At 44.0% G+C, this 24,570-nt stretch overlaps 2 protein-coding genes across 2 annotated transcripts in view; one reads left to right on the top strand and one right to left on the bottom strand.

The window, feature by feature from the left end:
- The window catches only part of PHIP (PHIP subunit of CUL4-Ring ligase complex), a 293,959-nt gene that overhangs the window by 254,391 nt on the left and 14,998 nt on the right, over window positions 1-24,570 (top strand). Inside the window, exons 32-36 of the mRNA XM_084623628.1 lie at window positions 14,139-14,264; window positions 17,501-17,573; window positions 18,188-18,238; window positions 18,591-18,740; window positions 24,343-24,495. Of these exons, the coding sequence (XP_084479754.1) occupies window positions 14,139-14,264; window positions 17,501-17,573; window positions 18,188-18,238; window positions 18,591-18,740; window positions 24,343-24,495 (553 nt within the window). The remainder of the gene's footprint in view (window positions 1-14,138; window positions 14,265-17,500; window positions 17,574-18,187; window positions 18,239-18,590; window positions 18,741-24,342; window positions 24,496-24,570) is intronic.
- On the bottom strand, window positions 1,212-6,063 carry LOC311518137 (uncharacterized protein). Its single transcript, XM_084623629.1, has 3 exons — window positions 4,825-6,063; window positions 3,949-4,001; window positions 1,212-2,593 (listed from the first exon to the last, which is right to left on the bottom strand). Exons 1-2 carry the CDS (start codon window positions 5,548-5,550, stop codon window positions 3,969-3,971), a joined length of 759 nt encoding a protein of 252 aa, XP_084479755.1. The 5' UTR covers window positions 5,551-6,063; the 3' UTR covers window positions 1,212-2,593; window positions 3,949-3,968.

Genomic DNA, 24,570 nt, shown 5'->3' with positions numbered 1-24,570 from the left:
GCTGGTAGAAAGGTTTAACCGAACCCTCAAGGCAATGATAAGGAAAGTGGTAAATCAGGACAGGAAGGATTGGGACACCCTACTACCCTACCTTATATTTGCAATCCGGGAGGTACCTGAGGACTCAACTGGGTTTTTCTCCTTTGGGTTATTATACGGCGCCACCACTGTGGCATACTAGATATCGTGAAAGAAATCTGGGAAGAGGAACCCAATGAGGGGAGTAATATAATTGACTGTGTGTTGCAGATGCGAGAACAGATAGCCCGGGTCACCCCTATTGTACGGGAACATTTGGAAAAGGTGCAGGAGGCTCAGCAAACCCATTACAATTGCCAGGCAAAAGTCCGACAGTTCCAACCAGGGGATAAGGTGTTGGTGTTAGTACCCCTGGCAGAAAGCAAGCTTTTGGCCCAATGGCAGGGGCCCTATGAGGTGGTTGAACCCGTGGGGGAAATAACCTACAAGTTGCGGCAGCCAGGATGCTGGAAACAAGAGCAAATTTATCACATTAACCTCTTAAAGCCTTGTCACCAATGAGAGGCGTGTGTAGTGGCCCAAGAGACCCCAATCCAGGGAAATAACAAGCAGGAGCAGATCAGGATATCCACTGATCTGACACCAAACCAGAAGAAGGAGGTAACTGAGGTGATGAACCGATACCAGGACATGTTTTCAACCAAACCAGGTCGGACCACCGAAACAAATCACCACATTATCACAGACCTTGGGACAAAGGTAACTTTAAGGCCCTGTCGGGTCCCAGCCGCAAAAAGGGAGGAGATCAAGGCAGAGGTAAAAAGGATGTTGGAGCTGGGAGTCATTGAAAAGTCCCATAGTCAGTGGTCAAGCCCGATTGTGTTGGTACCCAAACCTGATGGCACCACTAGGTTTTGTAATGACTTTCACCGGCTGAATGAAATATCCAAATTCGATGCATACCCCGTATCGATGAGTTAGTTGACCGCCTGGGCAACGCCCGATTTTTGACCACCCTTGATTTAACGAAGGGATACAGGCAGATTCCCCTTGCCAAAGATGCGAAAGAAAAAACGGCATTCTCTACCCCAGAGGGTCTGATTGAATATACTGTTCTTCCTTTTGGACTGCATGGGGCACCTGCCACCTTCCAGCATCTTATGGACAAGCGCCTACGACCCCATATCAGTTATGCAGCGGTGTTGCGGTTCAGTGATGAGACAGAACACAGCTTTATGCAAGCAAACAGGCTGGTCAGCGGAGATGGGCTGTTCTGCCCCCCCTGCCTTCCACCTTCTCCTTTTATTATATTTCTCCCCCTAAGCATTACACACTGCTACACAAAGGAATGTATGACGTTGATTCATATGCTTAGTTACCATCCTCTATCTACTACAATCCTGGTTCTCAGGCCTTGAGCCCAGGCTAAAGAAACCTCCCACAGTTGCTGTCCAAACAATCAAGTTCTCAGGGTTCATATCTAGCCCTTGTCCTTGGATAGAGCAATGTGTGCATTGCTTCTAGGAAACAGTCAGGGTGTGCCCCGCCTGCTTCCAGGTGGAATAGCTAGACATTAACCCTTCATCTCCCCTTTTTTTGTTTATTGAAGTTGGCCATCTCATGGTAGCCGCCAATTTGTTTTGTCATGCTATTTAACTCCCAGACAGACAAGGACATAACCTGGGGAGCTTTCCAGGGCAAAATTTTACAAAGTCTTAACAAGGAAGGAATACATTGTACACAGCAACAACAAAAAATAAGCCCAATGATTACAAACACAAAATAACCAAAAGCTTAACATCTGCAATATAATCATCTAAAAGGGGTACACTTCTTTTACTACAATTGTAACCAGCAAAAGGCAATATAAGTATCATTCTACTAAGACAGCAAAGGGTGCCATCACTTAAATTTGCAGGAATATAATTAAAGGTGCATGAACCACAAGTAAAAACCCATCCTGATGGTAGGATGATATGGCCATAATTATATGAAACATTAACAGCATGGGAACAATTTAAAAGGGATTGAGAAATTTTTTGACAGCCCAATGGCACCTTTGTACTAGTGCAGTTAACTACACGCACACAGGTGACATTGTGAGCCCCGGCCGGGTACGGTGTGTGAAGGGATATAGCCGTGCGAGGCAGAGTATAGTTGGCCGGGCCCCAATTAGCCATGCTAGAGTACTGGGAGAAAAGATTAGCATAAGCAAAGAGCAGTATCTTATTCTCCTTCGGGCTTGTAACGGGGGAGGCGCTTCCGAGCCAACCCCTACAGGAAATAGCAGGCACAAAAGGCACACAATCATCACAGAATTAGCAGTGATTTGGGCGAGAATCGCCACAAACAAAGTCTTAGGAGTTTCTGGCTGCTGATCTGCTGCCAGTTTTCGTTGAGCCGTGGCGACCAATGCTTTTACTGCTCCCCATGTCACGGGCTGGCTTGGGACACTACGCGTCCTCCGTTTCCATCCCGCCGTTGTCGACTCGGGGGGCAACGCGGTTTCCTCCAAGGTCAGCTGAAACTCTGGTATGGGATTCGACAGCCCCTGGTGCCATGCCATGTTGTTTAAGTGCTGGTCGCACGCACCGGGCTGGAACCCACAACGGTCCTGCAGGGAGAGACACAGCAGCATATCCCCGACCCCAAGTGATTAGAGGTGCTGGGCCCAGCCACTGTGGATCGGGCAGCTGACGGTAAAAGACACGCGGTCTTTCCAGTACCTCAGATTTGTGAAAATGCCGATCCGCAGGGGTCTGCTGATCTGCATTCAGTGTTAAATTATTTAAAGTAAACAAGAGGATATACATTTGTTGTTGAATGTCTCCTAAGGTTCGGAGATGCAGCTCCCCTTGTTTTAATTGTTTATCTAGCAAGGTTTTGAGTGTGCGATTGGCACGTTCAACAATGGCTTGGCCCGTGGAATTATAAGGGATTCCGTGTTTAAGACGGACGTCCCAGCGGGCACAAAAGGTGGAGAGGGCTGCAGAGCAGTAGGCTGGGGCATTATCTGTTTTAATTTGGCAAGGGCGACCCATAACAGAAAAGCAGGCCAGCAAATGGTGAATAACTTTGTTAGTGGCTTCCCCACGTTGTGGGGTTGCCCAAAGGAAGCCTGAATAAGTATCAACGGAAACATGTAAAAATGAATAGGGGCGGAATTGTGGTACATGAGTAACATCCATTTGCCACAGCTGATTTGCTGCGGTACCTCGGGGGTTAACGGCATAAGAAAAAGTAGGAGCAGCAGCAGCACAGTGGGGGCAGGAACGAACAATGGAACGTGCATGATCAGCAGGAATGTGAAACTGCCGGGCCAAAACAGAGGCAGACTGATGAAAAAAGGCATGGCTTTCAATGGGGTCAGAAAAAAGGGAATTTACCTGACCACGCAACGCGTGATCGGCGCGTGCATTGCCCTCAGTGAGTGGCCCAGGCAGAGGGGTATGACTGCGAATATGAGCAACAAAGTAAGGGAAATGACGAGTGGCAAGAAGATGCTGTAAAGACAAAAACAGGTGAAGGAGGTCTGCATCAACCTGAGGGGTAATGAGGGCAAGGGGTAAATGATCAATTACCTGATAAGCATAATGGGTATCCACAATTAAATTAAAGGGACAATCAGCAAAAGATTGAAAGGCCAAAATAACAGCAGCTAATTCTGAACGCTGTGCCGAACGCTGAGGCAGTGTAAAACGAGAATGCCAACGAGGGGGGTCACCCAACTGATAAGTGACTACACCTCGGTGGGGAGAGCCATCAGATGTTAATATCGAGGGTGGTGTCTAACTTTGTAAGTAAATCACGGCCCCAAATATTGAGGTGGACAGGGAGCACAAAAGGGCGGATTGTAGCAAGGGCACGGCCTCCTGGTTTAGAGACCGTGACCCAAGACAAACTTTGGCGCCCGGGTTTGCTACCCCCAATCCCCCACAACTCTTTAGAAGGAACCGTAGGCCAATTAACCGGCCACTCCAGATCACGAATCACTGTAACATCAGCTCCAGTGTCCACCAGCCCTGTAAAAGGAACATCATTTAAGAGAAGTGTTAACTGAGGTTTCGAGGGGCAGACTGACATTGTCAGAGCAACAAGTGGAGAAGACGCGCTGTGAGACGGCGAGTGAGACAACGTAGATCCAAAGCCTCCTCCGCCCCGAGTTCGATCCTCGGCAGCTGGCACCTGATAGGGGACTAAAATCAATTGTGCAATTGACCGTCCACGCGGGAGCGACTGTGGAAGATGAGTCCACACCTGAACCTTAATAATGCCAGTGTAATCAGCATCAATGACCCCTGGAATGACAAAAAGGCCCTGTTTCCCAGCATGTGAGCGAGGGAGAACAAGACCTACAAAGTCGGCAGGGAGAGGTCCCATCACCTGTGTAGGTATGGCACAGACCTCCCCTGGCAGCTGAAAGTCAGTGTCCTCCTGCAATCTGTTGGTAAAATCCAAAAAGGACTCTAAGGCACCCTGACGGATACTGACAAAGCATTTGGTAGGCTTGCCTGAATCCGGGACCTTCTTGAAAGCATGCTGGGCACAGGTGGAAATAATGGGGAAGACGGCCTGAGGGAGTTGAGACTGCATCTCAGTAGTAGCAAACTGGCCCTCCCCTGCCAAATGCTCATAAATGATACCTTGCTCTCTATATACCTGGGCTTGGCGTTCTGCCATCTGCCGATACTCACTAAGCCAAATAACATACTGACTGGGTGACAACATCATGCGCAGCAGCGTTTTCCAATCCTCAGGGATTAGGGAGTACCCAGCACCCATCCCTTCAATGAGACCACGCACAAAGGTGCTAGTCAGGCCAAATTCACGAATTGCTTTCTTTACCTCTCTAACCACCGAGTATGGCAGAGTGGTCCAGGTGCCCACGGGGTTGCCCTGGTCATCATTCTGCCAGGTCACCAGGCAAACGGAGACCAGATCAGCCAGCTCCTCTGCTGTAAGATCTGATCGAGCTTTCGCTGCGTGAACCATTTGTTGCACCAGCGAAAGCTTCTGAGCAGATGCAGATGACTCTCCGGGGGGCCCCATGGGGGGAGGGTGATCACACACCGGCTCCGGTGGGGAAGGCCAGGGAGGCGGTGGTAATAGAGGCACTGGGGGCGAAGCAGGGGGAGGGATGGCTGCAGGAGCGGACGGGGGTGGCAGGATTGGCAGCTCCTCTGTTGGTGCTGGAGAGGGCCTTTCCGAGGCGACACGCTGTGTCGCATCGCCAGGAGGGGGGATGGCTGCAGGGGCGGACGGGGGCGGCGAGAGCACCAGCCTCGCGAGGGAGGGTCTGTCCGAGGCGACACGCTGTACCACGTCGCGGCAGAGGTGCCAGGCATGTAAAGCCTGCACGGGCGCCCGAGGCTCTTCGTGCAATGTCTGGCCCAATCGCTCCCAGTCCGCTAGCTTAAGGCTTCCGGCTTCAGGATACCACGGGCACTTGGCACGCACCTCCTGTAGCAGGAGAGTGAGTTCTCGAGCCGGGCAGTCATGCTGAGCCTTACGCAGCAAATACTGCAGCTCATTGCGGTGTTGCACTTGCAAAGCAGAGAGGGAGCTTCCCATACTTACCACAATGAAAAATACTCACCGGGATCCACGAAGTGGATGAGTGACGCGTCTGAAACCCTTGCCGGGCGAGGTGAGTGCTGAGGGCCCCACGTTTGGGCGCCAGTTGTTGCGGTTCAGTGATGAGACAGAACACAGCTTTATGCAAGCAAACAGGCTGGTCAGCGGAGATGGGCTGTTCTGCCCCCCCTGCCTTCCACCTTCTCCTTTTATTATATTTCTCCCCCTAAGCATTACACACTGCTACACAAAGGAATGTATGACGTTGATTCATATGCTTAGTTACCATCCTCTATCTACTACAATCCTGGTTCTCAGGCCTTGAGCCCAGGCTAAAGAAACCTCCCACAGTTGCTGTCCAAACAATCAAGTTCTCAGGGTTCATATCTAGCCCTTGTCCTTGGATAGAGCAATGTGTGCATTGCTTCTAGGAAACAGTCAGGGTGTGCCCCGCCTGCTTCCAGGTGGAATAGCTAGACATTAACCCTTCACAGCAGCATACCTGGATGATGTGATTATTCACACCCCCGACTGGGAAACCCACTTGGAAAAGGTGGAAGCGGTTCTGAACACACGAAGACGGACTGGCCTCACAGCCAACCCAGCCAAGTGTGCTATAGGGCTAGCCGAGGCTAAATACCTTGGCTACATTGTAGGAAGGGGTATGGTCAAGCCCCAACTAAACAAAATAGAGGCTATCCAAAATTGGCTCCGGCCGAATCGGAAAAAGGAAGTCTGGGCATTCCTGGGTGTGGTGGGGTACTACCGACGATTTATTCCCCATTTTGCTACCAGAGCGAGTCCCCTGACAGACCTGATAAAAGCCTGGGGTCCGGACATGGTGAAGTGGACAGATGCCGCAGAGAAAGCATTCATGGATCTATGGACAGCCCTCTGCAGTAACCCTGTGCTTATAGCCCGAGACTTCAACAAAGAATTCGTTTTACAGACAGATGCATCTGAAGTAGGATTGGGAGCTGTCCTATCGCAGATGGACGGAGATGAAGAACACCCAATCCTCTACCTTAGCAGGAAACTCCTCCCGAGAGAGCAGAAGTATGCCATGGTTGAAAGAGAGTGCCTTGCTATGAAATGGGCCATGGAAACACTTCATTAACACCTACTGGGACAACAGTTTTCCCTTGTGACCGACCATGCACCCCTCCAGTGGATGCAGCGAAATAAAGAGAAGAACATAAGGGTGACCAGATGGTTCCTGTCCCTACAACCTTTCCAATTCACCATACAACACCAGGCTGGAAGCCACCATGGCAATGCAGATGGCTTGTCACGGGTACACTGCCTGACATCCCAAGTTGCCCAACCCCATGTTGTTGAGCAGAGGCGGGGGATATGTGACAGGGTCAGATGGCTACAGGAGAGTGATAGAAGGCAGATATATTAGCCCCAGGTTAAGTAGGTCCCTTGTCCCAGGGTAAGGTAACAGGGAAGGTTCCAGAATAATCAGGAACCTTCTGGAGACAATTAAGACAGGCTGATTAGAACACCTGCAGCCAATCAAGAAGCTGCTAGAATCAATTAAAGCAGGCTAATCAGGGCACCTGGGTTTAAAAAAAGGAGCTCACTTCAGTTTGTGGTGCGCGTGTAAGGAGCTGGGAGCAAGAGGCGCTAGGAGCTGGGAGTGAGAACACATACTGTTGGAGGACTGAGGAGTACAAGAATTATCAGACACCAGGAGGAAGGTCCTATGGTGAGGATAAAGAAGGTGTTGGGAGCAGGCCATGGGGAAGTAGCCCAGGGAGTTGTGGCTGTCGCACAGCTGTTCCGGGGGCACTCTAGACAGCTGCATTCCACAGGGCCCTGGGCTGGAACCCGGAGTAGAGGGTGAGCCCGGGTTCCTCCCAAACCGCCCAACTCCTGATCAGACACAGGAGGAGTTGACCTGTACTGTGGGTTCACAAAAACAGCCAAACTGAGGGCTGCCGTGAATCTCCGAGGCGAGCAAATCTGCCAGTAAGCGGAAGACCCACCAAGGTAGAGGAGGAACTTTGTCACACAACCTATTCCTTGAGAAAACAGATGAGTTTCTCCACTCCCTCAAAGATTCAGAAACAATGCTTTACTTGCTGAGCATTTATACCCCTGTTCCCAAGAGGAAGCATCACAGACAGGTATATAGGTCAAAACCAACTTTTCAGCCCGTTTATCATTAAGTCCTTAGGAGCCACCATACAAGAAACAGATGATGTATAGATTCAGGAATCCAGCCTTGGCAACATCCACTGCTGTTTCGTGCTCTAATCCCCAGGGGAAAAGTTTCTTTTGATGGGACTGTTTAGACCTGTGTCCCTTCATTGATGCCTTTCCTGTCTCCTATATAGGTGTTTGGAGGTCGCCTTCCTCAATTAGTCAAAAACTGGACATCCCAAACTACAAACAAATCGCATTAGAGGTTATCCATGGTGACTATTCCAATTACTGACATTTCCTTCCCAGTTCTTCTTCAGGGATTTTACAACAGGAAGTGAACTCCCTGCACCTCAGGGGAGCCATAGAAAAAGTTCCATCTCAATACCATGGGAAGGGATTCTATTCCTGTTGCTTCCTGATTCCCAAGAATAATGGAGGCCAGTTCTCAGTCTATGTCAGTTAAGTTTATTCAAAATCTAAAATTCCACATGATCTCCTTGGCATCGATAATTATCTCATTAGAGGAGGGCAAATGGTTCACGGCTCTCGATGTGAAAGATGCATATTTTCATATAGATATTCATCCAGTTCACAGGAGTTTCCTTGGGTTCCTCTTTGATCATGACCATTAACAATTCAGAGTCCTCCCCTTTGGTCTGGGCGGAGCACCCGGGGTGTTTACATTTTCTCAGTTATGGCTGCTGGGATGAAAAGAGAAGGATTTACAGACTTCTCATACCTCAATGACTGGCTTCTCAGAGGCAACTTTAAAAAGGGAAGAAGGGGAGTCTGGGGAACTACAGACGTGTCAGCCTCACCATTTTGAAGCACTTGGAGGAGAGGAAGGTAATCAGGAACAGTCAACATGGATTCACCAAGGGCAAGTCATGCCTGGCCAACCTGATTGCCTTCTGTGATGAGATAACTGTCTCTGTGGATATGGGGAAAACAGTGGACATGATTTACCTTGACTTTATCAAAGCTTTTGATATAGTCTCCCACAGTATTCTTGCCAACAAGTTAAAGAAGTATGGATTGGATGAATGGACTATAAGATGGATAGAAAGCTGGCTAGATCGTCAAGCTCAACAGGTAGTGATCAACGGCTCAGTGTCTAGTTGGCAGCTGGTATCAAGCGGAGTGCCCCAGGGGTCAGTCCTGGGACCAGTTTTGTTCAACATCTTCATTAATGATCTGGATGATGTGATGGATTGCACCCTCAACAAGTTCGCGGATGACTCTAAGCTGGGGGGAGAAGTAGATATGCTGGAGGGTAGGGATAAGGTCCAGAGTGACTTAGACAAATTGGAGGATTGGGCCAAAAGAAATCTGATGAGGTTCAGCAAGGACAAGTGTAGAGTCCTGCACTTAGGACGGAAGAATCCCATGCACTGCTACAGGCTGGGGACCGACTGGCTAGGCAGCAATTCTGTACAACAGGACCTGGGGATTACAGTGGACGAGAAGCTGGTTATGAGTCAACAGTGTGCCCTTGTTGCCAACAAGACTAACGGCATATTAGGCTTCATTAGTAGGAGCCACTGCCAGCAGATGGAGCGAAGTGATTAGTCCCCTCTATTCGGCACTGGTGAAGCCACAACTGTAGTATTGCGTCCAGTTTTGGGCCCCCCAGTACAGAAAGGATGTGGACAAATTGGAGAGAGTCCAGTGGAGGGCAACAAAAATGATTAGGGGGCTGGGGCACATGACTTATGAGGAGAGACTGAGGGAACTGGGCTTATTTAGTCTGCAGAAAAGAAGAATGAGGGGGGATTTGAGAGCAGCCTTCAACTATCCGAAGGGAGGTTCCAAAAGGATGGAGGTAGGTAATTCTCAGTGGTGTCAGATGACAGAACAAGGAGCAGTGGTCACAAGTTGCAGTGGTGGAGGTCTAGGTTGGATATTAGGAAAAACTATTTCACTAGGAGGGTAGTGAAGCACTGGAATGGGTTACAATGGAGGTGGTGGAATCTCCATCCTTAGAGTTTTTAAGGCCCAGCTTTACAAATCCCTGGCTGGGATGATTTAGTTGGGGTTGATCCTGCTTTGAGCAGGGGGTTGGATTAGATGACCTCCTGAGGTCTCTTCCAACCCTAATCTTCTATGATCCTATAACTCCTAAAAGGAGGTCCACAGGGCAATCTGTGTTCTGCTCAATCTTTTACCTTCCTTAGGTGTCTGCATCAATCACGCAAAATCCATGTTGGCCCATATGAGGTGCATAGACTTCATAAGGGTGACATTAGACTCAACTACACAAGAGCGTATCTGCCTCTCGAAAGGTTTCAGGCCACAAGCATTCTCATGCACCAGATCTCTGTTAGATCATCAGTCAGAACTTGCCTTTCCCTCCTTGGCCACATGACTTCATGTGCATATGTGACACCGTTTGCCAGGCTACATCTACAATGCCTAGAAACCATAAACAAGGTCCCAATTCCACTCATGTTACCAGGCTCTCTTGTCTGGTGGACACACCAACACCTGAAGCAACCATCATTACTGGTGCCTCCCTTTTGAGTCACAGTGTACACCTGGGAGATCATATGGTACAGATCGTCTAGACCTCCATCAGTCTGGAATGCATATCAGCTTACTAGAACTCAGTGTGGTCCATTGAGCCTGCAATGCCTTCCTCCCATGACTCATCCAATCCAAACACTTTCAGATAACATTGGACAATATGCAGCAATATCTTATATAAAGAAGCAAGGGGGAATGAGCTCTCTCTCTTTGTGCATCATATCACATAACTCCATCAACACTATACTTACTAGGGATGCAAAATTCCCTAGCAGACTGCCTGAGCAGATGTTTTTCCACAAATCACGAATCAGAGTCATGATTTGGTTATCAATGACATGTTTGCTCAGTGGGTAATGCCAGCCTGAGACCTTTTCGCCTCTCACGTGAACAGGAAGCTTCCTCAGTATTTCTCCAGAGCATCCCTGGGAAAGACTTATTGGGAGATGCCCTCATGTTGTGGAAGGGCCGCATGGGGTATGCTTTCTCTCTAATTCCTTTGATACCACATTTTTTCCCCTGAGCTCTGCTGAGATAGAGGACAGAGCTACACTAGAAGTGCTACATCGGCACAGAGAGGTCTGCATCGGCATATTTACTCCATTGCACCCAACTGGCCAAGACAGGTCCGGTTCACTGATGTAAGGAAGCTTTTGGTAGAGCCAACCATGAACATCCGCACATTGCCGGACCTTCTAACACAGCACAGGGGCAAGGTCACAATCCAGGGCCACTGCAGTTCAGAGCCTGGTATTTGGATCGGCATCAGGGATAGAATGCTCATGTTCCAAGAGGGCAATCCATCTTTAACCAAAGTGGAAAAGAGTCTACGAGAAGCTGTTCCTCAGCTAAATGGAAGTTTTCCTCAGTTTGGGTTCATCAACACAATTTGTCTCTGGACTCTGTCAGAATCCTTGATATATTAGAATTATCTCTTTACCCTTAAGCCTTTGGGTCTTGCATTCAATTTCCTGTAAGTGTATTTAGCAGCAATCAGTGCTTTCCATCCTCTAGTGCAGGGATGGCCAACCTGAGCCTAAGAAGGAGCCAGAATTTTCCAATGTACATTGCCAAAGAGCCACAGTAATACATCAGCAGCCCTCCCATCAGCTCCCCCCGCGCCCAGCACTTCCACCCACCGGCAGCCCTGCCGATCAGCACCTCTCCCTCCCTCCCTCCCCGCACCTCCCGATCAGCTGTTTTGTGGCGTGCAGGAGGCTCTGGGGGTGGGAGCGGAGGAACGAGGGCACAGCAAGCTCAGGGAAAGGGGCGGGAAGGGGTGGAGTGGGGGCAGGACCTGTGTCAGAGCCAGGGGTTGAGCAGTGAGCACCCCCTTGCACATTGGAAAGTTGGCGCCTGTAGCTCCAGCCCCGGAGTCTGTGCCTATGCAAGGAGACACATATTAACTTCTGAAGAGCCACATGTGGCTCCGGAGTCACAGGTTGGCCACCCCAGCTCCAGTGGATAACTGTATGATTTTTCACATACCATCACAACTAGATTTTTTAAGGGAATTCTCAGATCCTTTCCACCAGCGATGAAGTCCGCACCACAGTGGGACCTCAGTTTTGTTCAGTTGTCTCTCACTGAGACTCCCTTTGAGCCTCTGGCTCCATGCTCTATGATCCAACTGTCCATTAAGGTGGCCTTTCTGATAGCCATAACGTCCAGAAGAGTCAGAGAACTGGGAGCGCTTATGGCCATAAGTCATCTGGCCTGGATGTTTTAGACATAACAAATCCTGCATCTTGGCAGGGGGTCAGACTTGATGACCCTTGCAGTCCCTTCTAATCCTATGATTCTATGGTGGGCCCACCATATAGTACTTTCTGTAAAGAAAAGGTCCCCCCACTCCAGATTCATACCTAAGGTAGTTTTCAAGTTTCATATGAGTCAGGTCATCCACTCCCCTGTATTTTTTCCTAAACCACGTGCCTTGGAAGAGGAGAGAGGACTGCAATCTCTGGACATCCGGAGAGCTTTGGCCTTTTAGACCAAACTAAAGTAAACCAAATTAAACTAATCCAAACTAAACTAAACCAAAGACACCTAAACTATTTTTTCCCATAGAGGAATGATCAAGAGGTCAACCTATATCGGTGCATAGGCTTTTGAAATGGATCTTGCGTTGTATTACTCTGTTACCAACTAGCTGGCATCCCCCCACCAGAAGGGGTAAAGGCTCATTCCACCAGGAGCAAGCTACTTCAGCTTCATCTCTGAGTGAGATACCCATACTAGATACATGTAAGGCAGTGTGATGGGGTATGCAAACCCCACACTGGTCAACAAGGGGTTAAGGAGCTGGTCTTGGCTCAGCCAGCTCCACCCTGCCACACCTGCAAGCGATGCACAGACTAGAGGGGGAGTTTAAAGGAAGCAGAATAGCTCATTTGGGGGCAGACAAGAGAAGAGCGCAAATCTGCAATTCGCAGCTCCTGAGAAGAGCTGAGTGAAGGCAAGATCTCGCCCTACAACAACTGCCCAAAGGTCCCTCCCTGATAGAAGGGAGGACCTACTTCAGATACACCCCTAGAGGAAGGCATTCCTCTCTCTCTTGTATAGACTCAGTTTGTTTGTGTTAAGTCACCTAGTTTTGTTTATGGACTATCCCAGCAGAGGAGAGACCTGAAAGTGAGCTGGCTGAGGGCCAAGCAACAGGAGGAGGCAGCTGCCACCCTAAGGAAGAGGGAGCTATCACACCATGCACAACAACAAGGAGCTACCAAGCAATGAGCTGATCCCCTGCACATTTCCTTGCCACAGATAGTGAATTTTGGGCAATCGTGCAGTGGTAGGAAGTGGCCTTGGGAAGGCTGTCAGACCTTTGATAGTCCTCACAGGGCCCTGGGATAACTGCATCTCCCCTGGTGAAGTCTCTAATAACTTGCCATGAAATTTTACTTGGGACATGTCATTAGCCTTTGGAAACAAGAGACTGTTAAACTTAGGCTCTTCCTTACATAGTGATAATATGCTAGGCTTATCTTCCTTCACTTTATTTTTAGCACATTGTGGAATTGAGTACCATGTTCACAGAAAGCACATTTACGTAGTCTTGGTGTGCATATGCACCCAGTAGAATATATTAATTGGTCTTCCAGTTCACTCTGTCTGGTTTCATAATTATTAGGGGGGAGAAAAGGTTAGGACATGCTTCTTAGAAATTTCTTCCATAGTGCTTTGCAATTGCAAAATAAATGGAAAGTTGGGCCTACTCTCAATTTCCATACCACTTTTAAGAATGAATTTAGTTTGAAATGAGGGGTGTCCTCATTTTTTGACAATCACACAACATGGAACATAGTAATAGTTGCATCCGTTTTTTAAAATGCTTTTACTTGTGTTGTGATGCAGGCAGGGACTACTGTTCTGTAACTGGGGGGCTGTATTCATCAGAGCTACTCTAAGGGGTAAGGGAGAGAATTCTAGCTGTTGCTCTAGGATTCTGCCTATCAGAGGAAAAATTTTGTCCCCCTTACCCATCTGCTTTAGGAGGACAAGGACCAGGCCTGGGCAACAGAGAAGAGCTGTAGGTAACCAGCTGAATTGTCTGGGAAGCATGGGAAGTACATTCCTCTGAGCCATCTTCTGATTGACTAGTGGTGAGGGTCTCAAAACTCTCCCCCCCCCGCCCCTTTCACTCACCAGCCACATACCCTCCCCATGTACACCAGACACACATGTAGGAGCCGGAAGCAAGAGAAAGCTGTCTGCTGTTGTCCAGGTAGAGAGCTTTATAAGAGTATATGATTTCTTGTTCTAACCAAGAAATGTAATTTTTGGCTGTTATTCCTTTTTAAACTGCTTGAAAGAAGATATGGGAGACTTCTTTTAAAATTTTAACCTAGATATTATAATATGTAACTGTTCAATGTCTTCTATGTTTGTTTTTTTCCTTCCCCACAAAGGCGGCTTTCTTCACTTATGTGGGAAGTTCGGTACATAGAACATAATACACGCACGTTCAATGAACCAGGAAGCCCTATTGTTAAATCTGCCAAATTCGTTACAGATCTTCTGCTACACTTCATAAAGTGAGTTGATGAACAGATCTAATATTTTTGTTCTGTTTTCTAACAATAGATAAAAAGCATGAATTGTCATATTAAATCATTAGAACACAAGGCTCTAGTATGACAGTTTTTCTTCTCAATCTTACCCTTCATGTTGATCTTCAAAACAGAATTGTTTCAAGGAAAGTTCAGAAAAGCTGCAGCGGTTCTATATTTGTTTGACAAAGTCGTCATATATGTTCAAATCTGTATTAATTAGCTGAGAGTGGGCAAATAATACTTATGAGCTATATCACAGAATGTTGATTAGCAAATGCATATTAAAATAATTTGAAAAGAAAATATCTACAGATTTATTTATCTAGTAAGCCATAATTGGCTCATAAGGAGATGATCTAGCACAGCAGTTCTCAAACTATGGGTTGGGATCCCAAAGTGGGTCGGGACCCCATTTTAATGGGGTCACCAGGGCTGGTGTTAGACTTGCTGGGCGCCGGGCTGAAGCCCAAGCCCCACTACCCAGGGCCAAAGCCCAAGCCTGGGGGCTTCGGCCCTGGGCAGCGAAGCTCAGGCATTGTCTTCAGCCCTGAGCAATGGGACTCAGGTTACAGGCTCCCTGCTTGAGGCTGAAGCCCTAGGGCTTTGGCTATTGCCCCTCCCACCTGGGGCGGCAGGGCTCAGGTCGGCTCAGGCTTCAGTCCCCACTTCCTGGAGTCCTGTAGTAATTTTTGTTGTCAGAAGGGAGTCACAGTGCAGTGACGTTTGAGAACCACTGTTTGATATGCATTTCTTAATATTGCCTCAATGTATATGTATTTACTGGAGTCACTGAAACTTATCATTTGTGACTTTGACGCAGGATGTATATTCTGTAGTGAAGAGCCCTCAAATATTTTAAAGTTATTGCACACGTGTAGCAACTTGCCTGGAAACATCAATGTTTCTGTTTATTTTGTTTTCAAAATAGTAAAGGTGATGTGTAAATTAATTCCAGTTTATAAGTCAGTGTTTTAATCTACATAGTAAAGGAGCAATAAAATATCCCAAAACAGTAAATCTGTGTGCTTTTAGGATTGGGAGGGTTTTTGGTAGCATTCCATGTATTTCTTATTTTTTTTTAATCCATTGTTCCTACATGCTTTTTTGTTGACTAACATCTAAACACAAAAGTTGCCCTGGTTTAACTAAAGATACCTTTTTTAAAAACTGATTTAGCTAAGCTAGTGCAAAACACCACGTGGACATTCTTATTTTGGTTTAATAATAGCTTGTATTGTTTTAGTTTGTGCCCATTAAAACACACCTTTAAATCAGCCCCTGCAGCTTCTTTGTGTAGATTAGGTCTGAGTCTGTAAGTTATATAATCACTGACCTGAAAAAGCAGAACATCTCGCAGATGTTGTGATTGTCCTTTACTACTCTTGGCCCTAGGCAATTAACATTTTTATCAGTGACTTGAAAGAAAACAAAATCATTACCGATAAAGTTTGCAGATCACACAAAAATTGGGGAAGCAGTAAACAATCAAAAAAGGACAGGTCACTGACAGGGTGGATTTGATTTAAATCACTAGTCAGGAAGTCTTGATTTAATCATGGTTTTCTACATAAAAGTGCATTCTTGTTGGTTGTTATAGCCTTAATACATATTCTTCACAACTCAGAGATAGATGTAGGTTTCATTTTTAGAGGGTACACACTATATATTTTTAAACTGATTTATTTTGAAAACTTTTCAGATTAGTTTTACAGCTATATCAGAAAATGAATGATTGTTCGGTTATTTTATTTACCAAAGGTAATTGAAGCAGATATTTATGAAGTCACTGGGAGGTGAACTATCCCCAATTCAATAGGTTAATCATTAATATTTGGAAGATTTTCTTGCCTTGCTGTATTAGGAGGAGAACATCACCAGCCAGACATTTAAATTGTTTTATTTAACTAAAACAACAACATTAAGTATTCTGGATTTTTTTCTTCAACCGCAAACATATTATATTTTAACAAAACAAGTATATGTCCCTCGCTTCTCACATTTATCTCCAGACTTCTTCTCCTTGTTCAGATCTGTTCTGCCCCCAACAATCTTCTATTCATTGAACTTTCTGAAACTTTGCACTTTTAGAGAGAGGTAAGGAATTGATTCTGTGTACACAAATTTGCAGAGGGACAATAGAGTTAAAGTCTGCTATGTCTCACCTCTCTCTATTATTTATTTATTTATTTATTTAAAAATATTTTTGCTGTTAACAAGCATGTTACCTCTGGAGACAAATCCACAGTTTGAGAACTGCAAAACTAAGCATCTCTGATGGTATCTTCTAGACTGAGCACTGAGTCCCATTGGGTAGATAGAAAGATTAACCTAAATAATCTATGTAGAAACCCCTGGAGTCCCATAAAATTGGGTCCCTAATCCATGAAATATTGGAACTCATCTACAAAACTTTTCTTAAACATTACATTTTAGGTTATGCTCCAAGGTTTTGTATTCTAAGAGGTTAAATCCCAAAATAATGTATTTGGGATAAAGTCTAGAATTTTTATAACTGATTATTTTATGCTGAAGGAGTGACATTTTTAATTTAAAAATATCTGTTACTGTAAAAAATTAGCCTTGGCAGAATTAGATTTTTATCGGTAAATGTTGATTTCTCCGTACATACACACATGCCAACAGAAAATATTTCCGTTGATGATAACTAAAATTTACAACTCAGCAAAGTAAGAAAAATGCTTATGAGTAACTTACTAGATTTTGATATAAGGATAGTTACTTCATGTATTCTGACGTGATGTTAAAACTTAATAATCGTTGAAACGCAAGTAAAGTTTTTGAATCTCAACATCTACTATCATTGAGTAATTATTGTCTGATCTCCCCATTATTTCCTGTAACTGTGAAAATTTAAATTGATAAAAATGAATAAAAGCTTACAAATAAACATCGATATCAGCCATCGAATTAAAAGAAATCAAATTATGCCAACCCTAAAAGTAATCCGTTAATATGTCATATATTTTGAGAAATTTAGATAATCAGATTTGTGGAGGTTCCTTACAAATTCCAATGTAATAAACTAACTTTCTTATTGCTATATTTCTGTGTAGAATTAGTATGGCATTAATCAGTATTTCTGTAGTCATGATTATGTATGACTTGAAAAAATGTGTTCCACCTCTAAAAACAAGTTGATAATACACAAAGGGATGAAAATATACACCTGTTAACGTACAATATTTCTTGCTGTACAGAGACCAGGCTTGCTATGATATAATTCCATTATATAATACAATGAAGAAGAAAGTCTTGTCTGACTCTGATGAGGTAAGCTAACAAAAGACCACCAGCATGTCAAAATTCCACTTTGATTTTTTTTTATTCTGTTTGAAAAATAATTGTTTAATGTGAAAATAGCTAAGAGTAACCCCAGTATGATGTCTTAGTACACTGCACTAGTGTTCAAGAGAAATGGGGTTTTACTACTTGCCGCAGCTTCCTGCTGCAAAGGCAGTATATTCGGCCCATTGTGAGAGGATAGAGACTGCCCTGTGCCATCCAACTGCAGTCCTTCAAATCAGTTGAGGAGCAGTGGGTGAAATTCCCCCCACCCTCCAAACCAGAGGGCTTATGTGGTACATAAACTTCGTGCACATTGTCTGTATGGGAGTGAATTTCACTCCACATTTACAAACTCAGAGACGTTCTAAACTGCTTTAAAAAAAATGATGGTCGTCATGTTTCAGAAATTTTAGGGTTAGGCAGGAAAATGTGATTGAAAAAAACAGCAAGTTTCTCAGGGTTCTTATGTGGAGCACCTTCCAAAGTGACAGAGAGAGAAATACAAAGAACTGAAAGTATAAATACAGTATGTAAGGAAACAATTTCTCAAATGTGTTTTATATTTTAATGTTGTACGACTCATATTTTTTTGCTCAAAGGAAGAAGAGAAAGATACAAACGTGCCAGGGACGTCCACTAGAAAAAGGAAGGTAATATTTTCCCTTACTTTGCTTCAGTGATTTATATCACTGTAAATAAGTGATCTAATCTAAATCTAAAATCTAAAAAAGGATTATACAAGAAACATTAAAAACTGAAATGCTCTAGGGAGGCATAATCCAGTCTTTAAAATATTATGTATCTTCCCCCGTGAGTCAACTTTAACAGTAGTAGTTTCTTTATTAGCTGTAATATTAAAAACATTTTTACCTGTTCCATTATGTATTACTGGTTTGCTAATGATGCGTCATACCTTAATTATTTTCATTTAATCACTTTACTCTTTAATTTGTGAAAACAGGTAGGCTGATTAATATACAGCAGTCACTATTGCCATTTCAGGATCATCAACCCAAGCGGAGGCTGCGCAACAGAGCACAGTCCTACGATGTTCAGGCTTGGAAGAGACAATGCCAGGAGTTGTTAAATCTTATTTTTCAGTGTGAGGACTCTGAACCTTTTCGCCAACCAGTGGATCTCCTTGAATATCCAGTGAGTATTTTAGTGGGGGCAAGGCTGGTCATAGTTTGCATACTTGGGATGAGAAGGAGTTGCAGCTATCTTTTTCAACAGTGTTTTATCAAAATCACTGTAGTGGCTTTAGTCTTATCTAGGCAACCTGACTCAATTCCTGAGCCTTTGGTCAGCTGGAGTAATCAGGATAAACTTAATAATTTGAAGCTCATGATCATGCCCTTATGCTTCTGAGATAATTATATAGTTAGATTTTTACCAAAGCAAAATGGTTATTTTTTGGCATTGTTTTTCATGTCAATATTTAATTATAGGCAGAGTTGGCAGCTGTGCTTATAAGACCCTATTTTTAGTAGCTTATAACCTAGCTAAATTCTAACTGTTGAGGCTAGAATTTCCATACCATTTGTCTGCCTTAGGCTGAATTACTTTTGTAAATTTCAGCAAAAAACCCGAAAACGTTTGGTTATTTCTGAGAACGAGCTGTGGGAAAAATACAAAATTTGGCAGGTGATAATCCTGGTGTCAAGGATGTGCCTTGTGTTGTACTTGTGAAAATCTATCCAAGTTTGGCCATATTACAAACTTCTGAAAATTGCAGTTTGCACATACTCAGCAGAGGTTTGTTAGAGACCGGTAGCATTATTTTCCAAAGATATTGTCTTACTGAGCATGCTGCATCCCCTCACAGCTCCCACATACCAAACAGATTGTGCATACACTGTCGCCACGAAGTGACTAACCCCTGCTTAATCCCAGTACTTCTGGGAAGGAAGGGGGATGAGCAGGACTTTTCCTGAAATTTCTAATCCTGGCTGCTGGGGACCACTGTGGTACCTGCCTGGCACCAGAACTGGGAGCAGAGACTCTGTCCCCTCTTCTCTCTGTTCTTCTACTGCTGAAGCACAGGAAGTGAGGAGGAGGAGGAGGAGGAGAAAGCAGCCTGACTTGCTCAAATGCAGTTGAGCAAGAAGGATGGAAAGCTTGAGACAGACAGATGCAGGCTTAGTAGATGCAAGCTGGGGGCAGTAAGAAGAGTGACACACACTAGCAAGTTGTGTGTTTCCAGTGCCCGATCAACCAAGAGGACAGCCTGTTGCTGCTGCTGCTCCCAATACCCGATTAACTTGAATGGTGAAGGTCTGTGCTTTGGATTTAATGGTCCAAATCCCGCTGATGATCCATGTGGCAGTCACTATGGTTCAATATGATGGATCTTTATTTTTATTTCAGTTTGCTTTTTTTAAAAAGTAGCAGTTTACACTAGAAAAAACCCCTAGGCCATACACTCCCCCTTCACATCCCCATACCGCCGAGATGTGTAGTAAATGAGGCTGGGATTGCAGGTAGAGAAAGGATAGGTATCATGCTTAATGCAGATGAATTAGAATGCTGGAGTATGAGATTTTATCCCTGCCTCTTCCACATTTAAAATTTAAAATGGACACAAATCAGATGTCAAGAATTATAACATTCAAAAACCAGTCTGAGAACACTTCAGTCTCTTTGGTCACTCGATGACAGAGCTAAAAGTGGCAATTCTTCAACAAAAAAACTTCAAAAACAAACTTCAATGAGAGACTGCTGAATTGGAATTAATTTGCAAACTGGATACAATTAACTTAGGCTTGAATAAAGACTGGGAGTGGATGTGTCATTACACAAAGTAAAACTATTTTCCCATGTTTATTTCCCCTCCTACTGTTCTTGTCAACTGCTGGAAATGGCCCACCTTGATTATCACCACAAAAGGTTACCCCTTCCCCCACCCCACCCCCCACCACCCTCTGCTCTCCTGCTGGTAATAGCTCACCTTTCCTGATCACTCTTGTTACAGTCTGTATGGTAACACCCATTGTTTCATGTTCTCTGTGTATATAAAATCTCCCCGCTATATTTTCCACTGCATGCATCCGATGAAGTGAGCTGTAGCTCACGAAAGCTTATGCTCTAATAAATTTGTTAGTCCCTAAAATGCCACAAGTACTCCTTTTCTTTTTTATGGATACAGACTAACACGGCTGCTACTCTGAAACCTGTCATTATACATGGATCAGTAATAGCTGTACTCAGAATGTATAAAGTACTATAAAAATGCTAAGTACTCTGAAAAAACTCAGACCCTAGACATCTCAAATTAGGCACCCAAATTTAGTGCTTCAATTCCCTGTAAAATAACAATATAATCATCACCATATCTCCTAAGGGTTTTGTAAAGAATAATGCATTAAAGTTTGTGAATCACTTAGATACTACAGTGATGAGTGTTATAGAAAAGTTTGTGGGGAAATTAATAATTCTGTACTCAGTGTAGAATTTGGATGGTGTGCAGTCATTAACGTGTAGGCTACAAATGAATGATGAGAATTAAAAAAGCCAGACTAACTGCTCATTGACTGAACAACATCCCTCCTGTGCACTGAGTGAGGAGAGGTCCAGTAGAAAAATTAGTATGTGATCATGTAATTAAAGTCTGTGTCATGATGCATATGCACAAGGGGGACAAGCTTAATTCTGGCACTTCCTAACTTTTGAGTACTTGACCCTGCAACACTAATGTCTTTTAATATACAGGGTTTTTTTGTGTAATAATAGTATTTTAGGTGTTTTCTACTCTGTATAGCTATTTTTTTTTTTTTTTACCATAGCCTCTGCCTGAATAATCCAATAGTCAGTCATGTTTACTCTTCTCTCGAGGTTGTTAATTTGATAAGATGTTCCTTCACATTTTCCTTCTAAAGTTATCACTACAGGCCTGAAAGGCCATCAGTGTTCACAGAGAATTCATCAAACATTTCACTAACTGATCCTTATCTAAAGGTGGTTTCCCCATTGATTGCAGAAGTTGAAAAAAGTCCAGCACTGTCTTGGATTTAGATGTATGTTGGAAAGTTCACCAAGTTATCGTTGGTTTATAAAAAATTAAATAAGTGTACAGAAATAGTAGCTGTCCTGTTGTGTTAACTGTTGTTTTGGGTACATTTGTGAAAGTTCTTTGGAGCAGTCTTAATCACATTAGAAGAGTGATGCGCAAACTTTTCCATTTGCATCCCCTCCCTTGCCAGTAATGGAATCTGTTCGTACCCTCCTCCCCATTACTGCACAGCCAGCCAAAGCTTCCTCAGCAGCAGAGCTTGGGCTGAAGGCAGAGCTGGGGGTGGGAAGGGATGGGGATGGACCTAGGGCTAGAGGCAGAGCTGGTCCAGGGGCGGAGAGAGAATGAGGGCAGGTGGTGGAGTGGAGCTGGGGTTGGGAGAGAAGCGAGGCTGGGGATGGAGCAGGGCTGGAAGCATTGCGCTTTCTCCCTGCCTTTGGTGGGGGCTGGCCTGGGCCCTGCCGCGCCGTGCCTCCCCTCCTACCTCTGAATGTTTCTTCACACCCCCATAAATGGGTGTGCCCCACAGTTTGGGGACCATTGCATTAGAAGCTAGGTTACTCCCTTGTATAGAATTTTCATACAAACAGAGAGCAGTATTCTCACTGACTATTTAAAAAATGAAGTGGGAAACTTAACCTTAACTAAACTCCATATTCTCCAAATGAGAAGTGGGTTTACCTTCAACTGAGCTGAGCTAGCTGGTGCACTGAGCAGCAGAGTTGAGGCGCTGCCTATTCTGTGGGGCTGCCTGCCCTCTTGTACTGGAGGGGAAGAAGCAGTCCCAGGGAAGTTGCTTTCCCTGCCTCTGTGACATGATGCTGGCACGTAATTATGTGAGATCAGCATACACCTACCTAGGAGGCATATTCTGCCACCCTTCCTCTCAGTCAGTAGTACTTTTACTGCAGAAGTACAGTAGTCCCACTGATGTTTTTAACCTCTTTTGCCAGTTTTACCACAAAATTTCAAGTTTTGTAAACTTCCAGCCAGCTCTAGTTACAATATTATATGGTTGCAAATGTTTGTGCACATCTTGATAGCATTGCTGTATTCTTTTCTTTAAATATAAATGTTTTAAAATATATTTTACTTGTTCCTCATTACCTCCTGCTTTCAAGGTATTAGTTGCATATTATCATGCATTGATAAGGTTTTCTTGTTGCTGTCTTTTGTTGTGAGCCATTGAGTTTTGCTTCAACTTGCACCTTTTTGAAGTGAATGTGATATTTAGCTGTAACTTACATAAAAATACTATATAAGACTTACTGTGCTTAAAAAAACTAAATATAATTTTGATACAACATAATCTTTTGGGGATTAATTTCCAAATTACTTCATTTGGACCTGAGTTCAGAGACAGAAAGTTTTTCAAATGTTCACTTTAGCCATGATGATTTTCCCAAGGTCACACTCTATTTAGATGATTTTTCACTTACAGTACATTTAAATAGGAATGAGCAGCTATTGTAACTGCAGAACGTTTGAGTGTCAAATTTAGTTGCCTTGGAAATCTTGGCTTCCTCAGCATTGCTCTGTATTTAACAGGATGGAGAGCACGTCATCACCATAGTCCTGCTTCCAGAATTTTCCTTAACTTAGATTTTTCTTCAGTGTTGATTAGGTTTCTCAAGGTAAGGTATTGAAAATTATTAAAAGGAAAATAAGTGCTTCTTTGTTGGGGAGACACTGAATAGGGTCTTTCTTGCCAAATCTCCAACCATCATGCCTTTGAGGTAACCTAAACTCTCAACATCAGCCAGCAAGGAGTATACTTCTTTGGCTCAGATTTTGCAGCAAGGTAGGCAATAGTAATAATAAAACAAGACTTGTCCTTAAGAATCTGATACTTCCGCCTACATGCACATACATATGTGTCCTCCATTTGGACACAATCTGGTTCTGATGGTCTGATGCATGAACTTAATCCTCTGATGAGAGTGTCTGGGTCTTCAAAACCTTCTTGTAATGTAAGAGTTCTCCCACTTCTCTTGTAGTCTGGAAGAAATTATTGGTTTAAAGAGAGGTCTGTTAAGCCTATAAAATTAGTATAGGTTTTGTTCCCAGAAAGGATTAAACAATATTTTGCTATCAGTTCCCTAAATTTGTGTGGCCTTCATTTTGGAGGCTAGTAGGATTTTTTAAGGATCTACTGTAGGCTATCACCAACATTCAAATTATCTTTTATTCAAATTCGTTTTTTAAAAGCAACTGTGCTGAAATTCTAGGTGCTTTTGATAAAGTTTGGGAGTTGTTGGGCCATCCGGGGAAAAATGTTAGGGGGAGAGATATAAATACCCACCTTTTGTTCATAACTGCCTTAAATTAGAATTGAAATTGTTCTCTTCCTACTGCATTCCTGCTTTCAGTGAGGCTGAGGCACATCCCTATCTTAGATATCAAAAGGGGTATGAAATTTACTTAAATAGAGCTATGAATTTTCTTCTTGTTGAAGTTGTTCATTTACCAAATGGAGTTGATTTTGCACCAATGTTGCTTAAAATGCTCAAGTTTAAGGTCATCTCTGCCAGGAGCAACATTGCCTCTTTCAGATAAGGAAGCAGTGCTTCCCTAGAATAGATCTTGAAAGATGCTTTTGTGGTCTTCCATGGAGACTTTTAAAGTTGACATAGAATTTGGCAAAGCTATTCTAATTGACAAGTAATTTTGTCCTACTGAATGAGAAATGCTAGACCCAACAAAAATAATTTCTGTTACATGTTGATTTGCTAATCATTTTTATAGGATTACAGAGATATTATTGACACACCAATGGATTTTGCTACAGTTAGAGAAACTCTGGAAGCCGGCAATTATGAGTCTCCAATGGAATTATGTAAAGATGTGAGACTTATTTTCAGCAACTCTAAAGCTTACACACCAAGCAAAAGATCAAGGGTAAGGATATACAATTTATTCACCCAAATTCTTGATATGTATTTATTTAAGGGAAGTTCACATACCTCAGAAACA

Source organism: Lepidochelys olivacea (assembly GCF_965140295.1).
Source record: "Lepidochelys olivacea isolate rLepOli2 genome assembly, chromosome: 3".
NCBI lineage: Eukaryota > Metazoa > Chordata > Testudines > Cheloniidae > Lepidochelys > Lepidochelys olivacea.
This window is presented reverse-complemented; position numbering and strand designations above follow the sequence as displayed.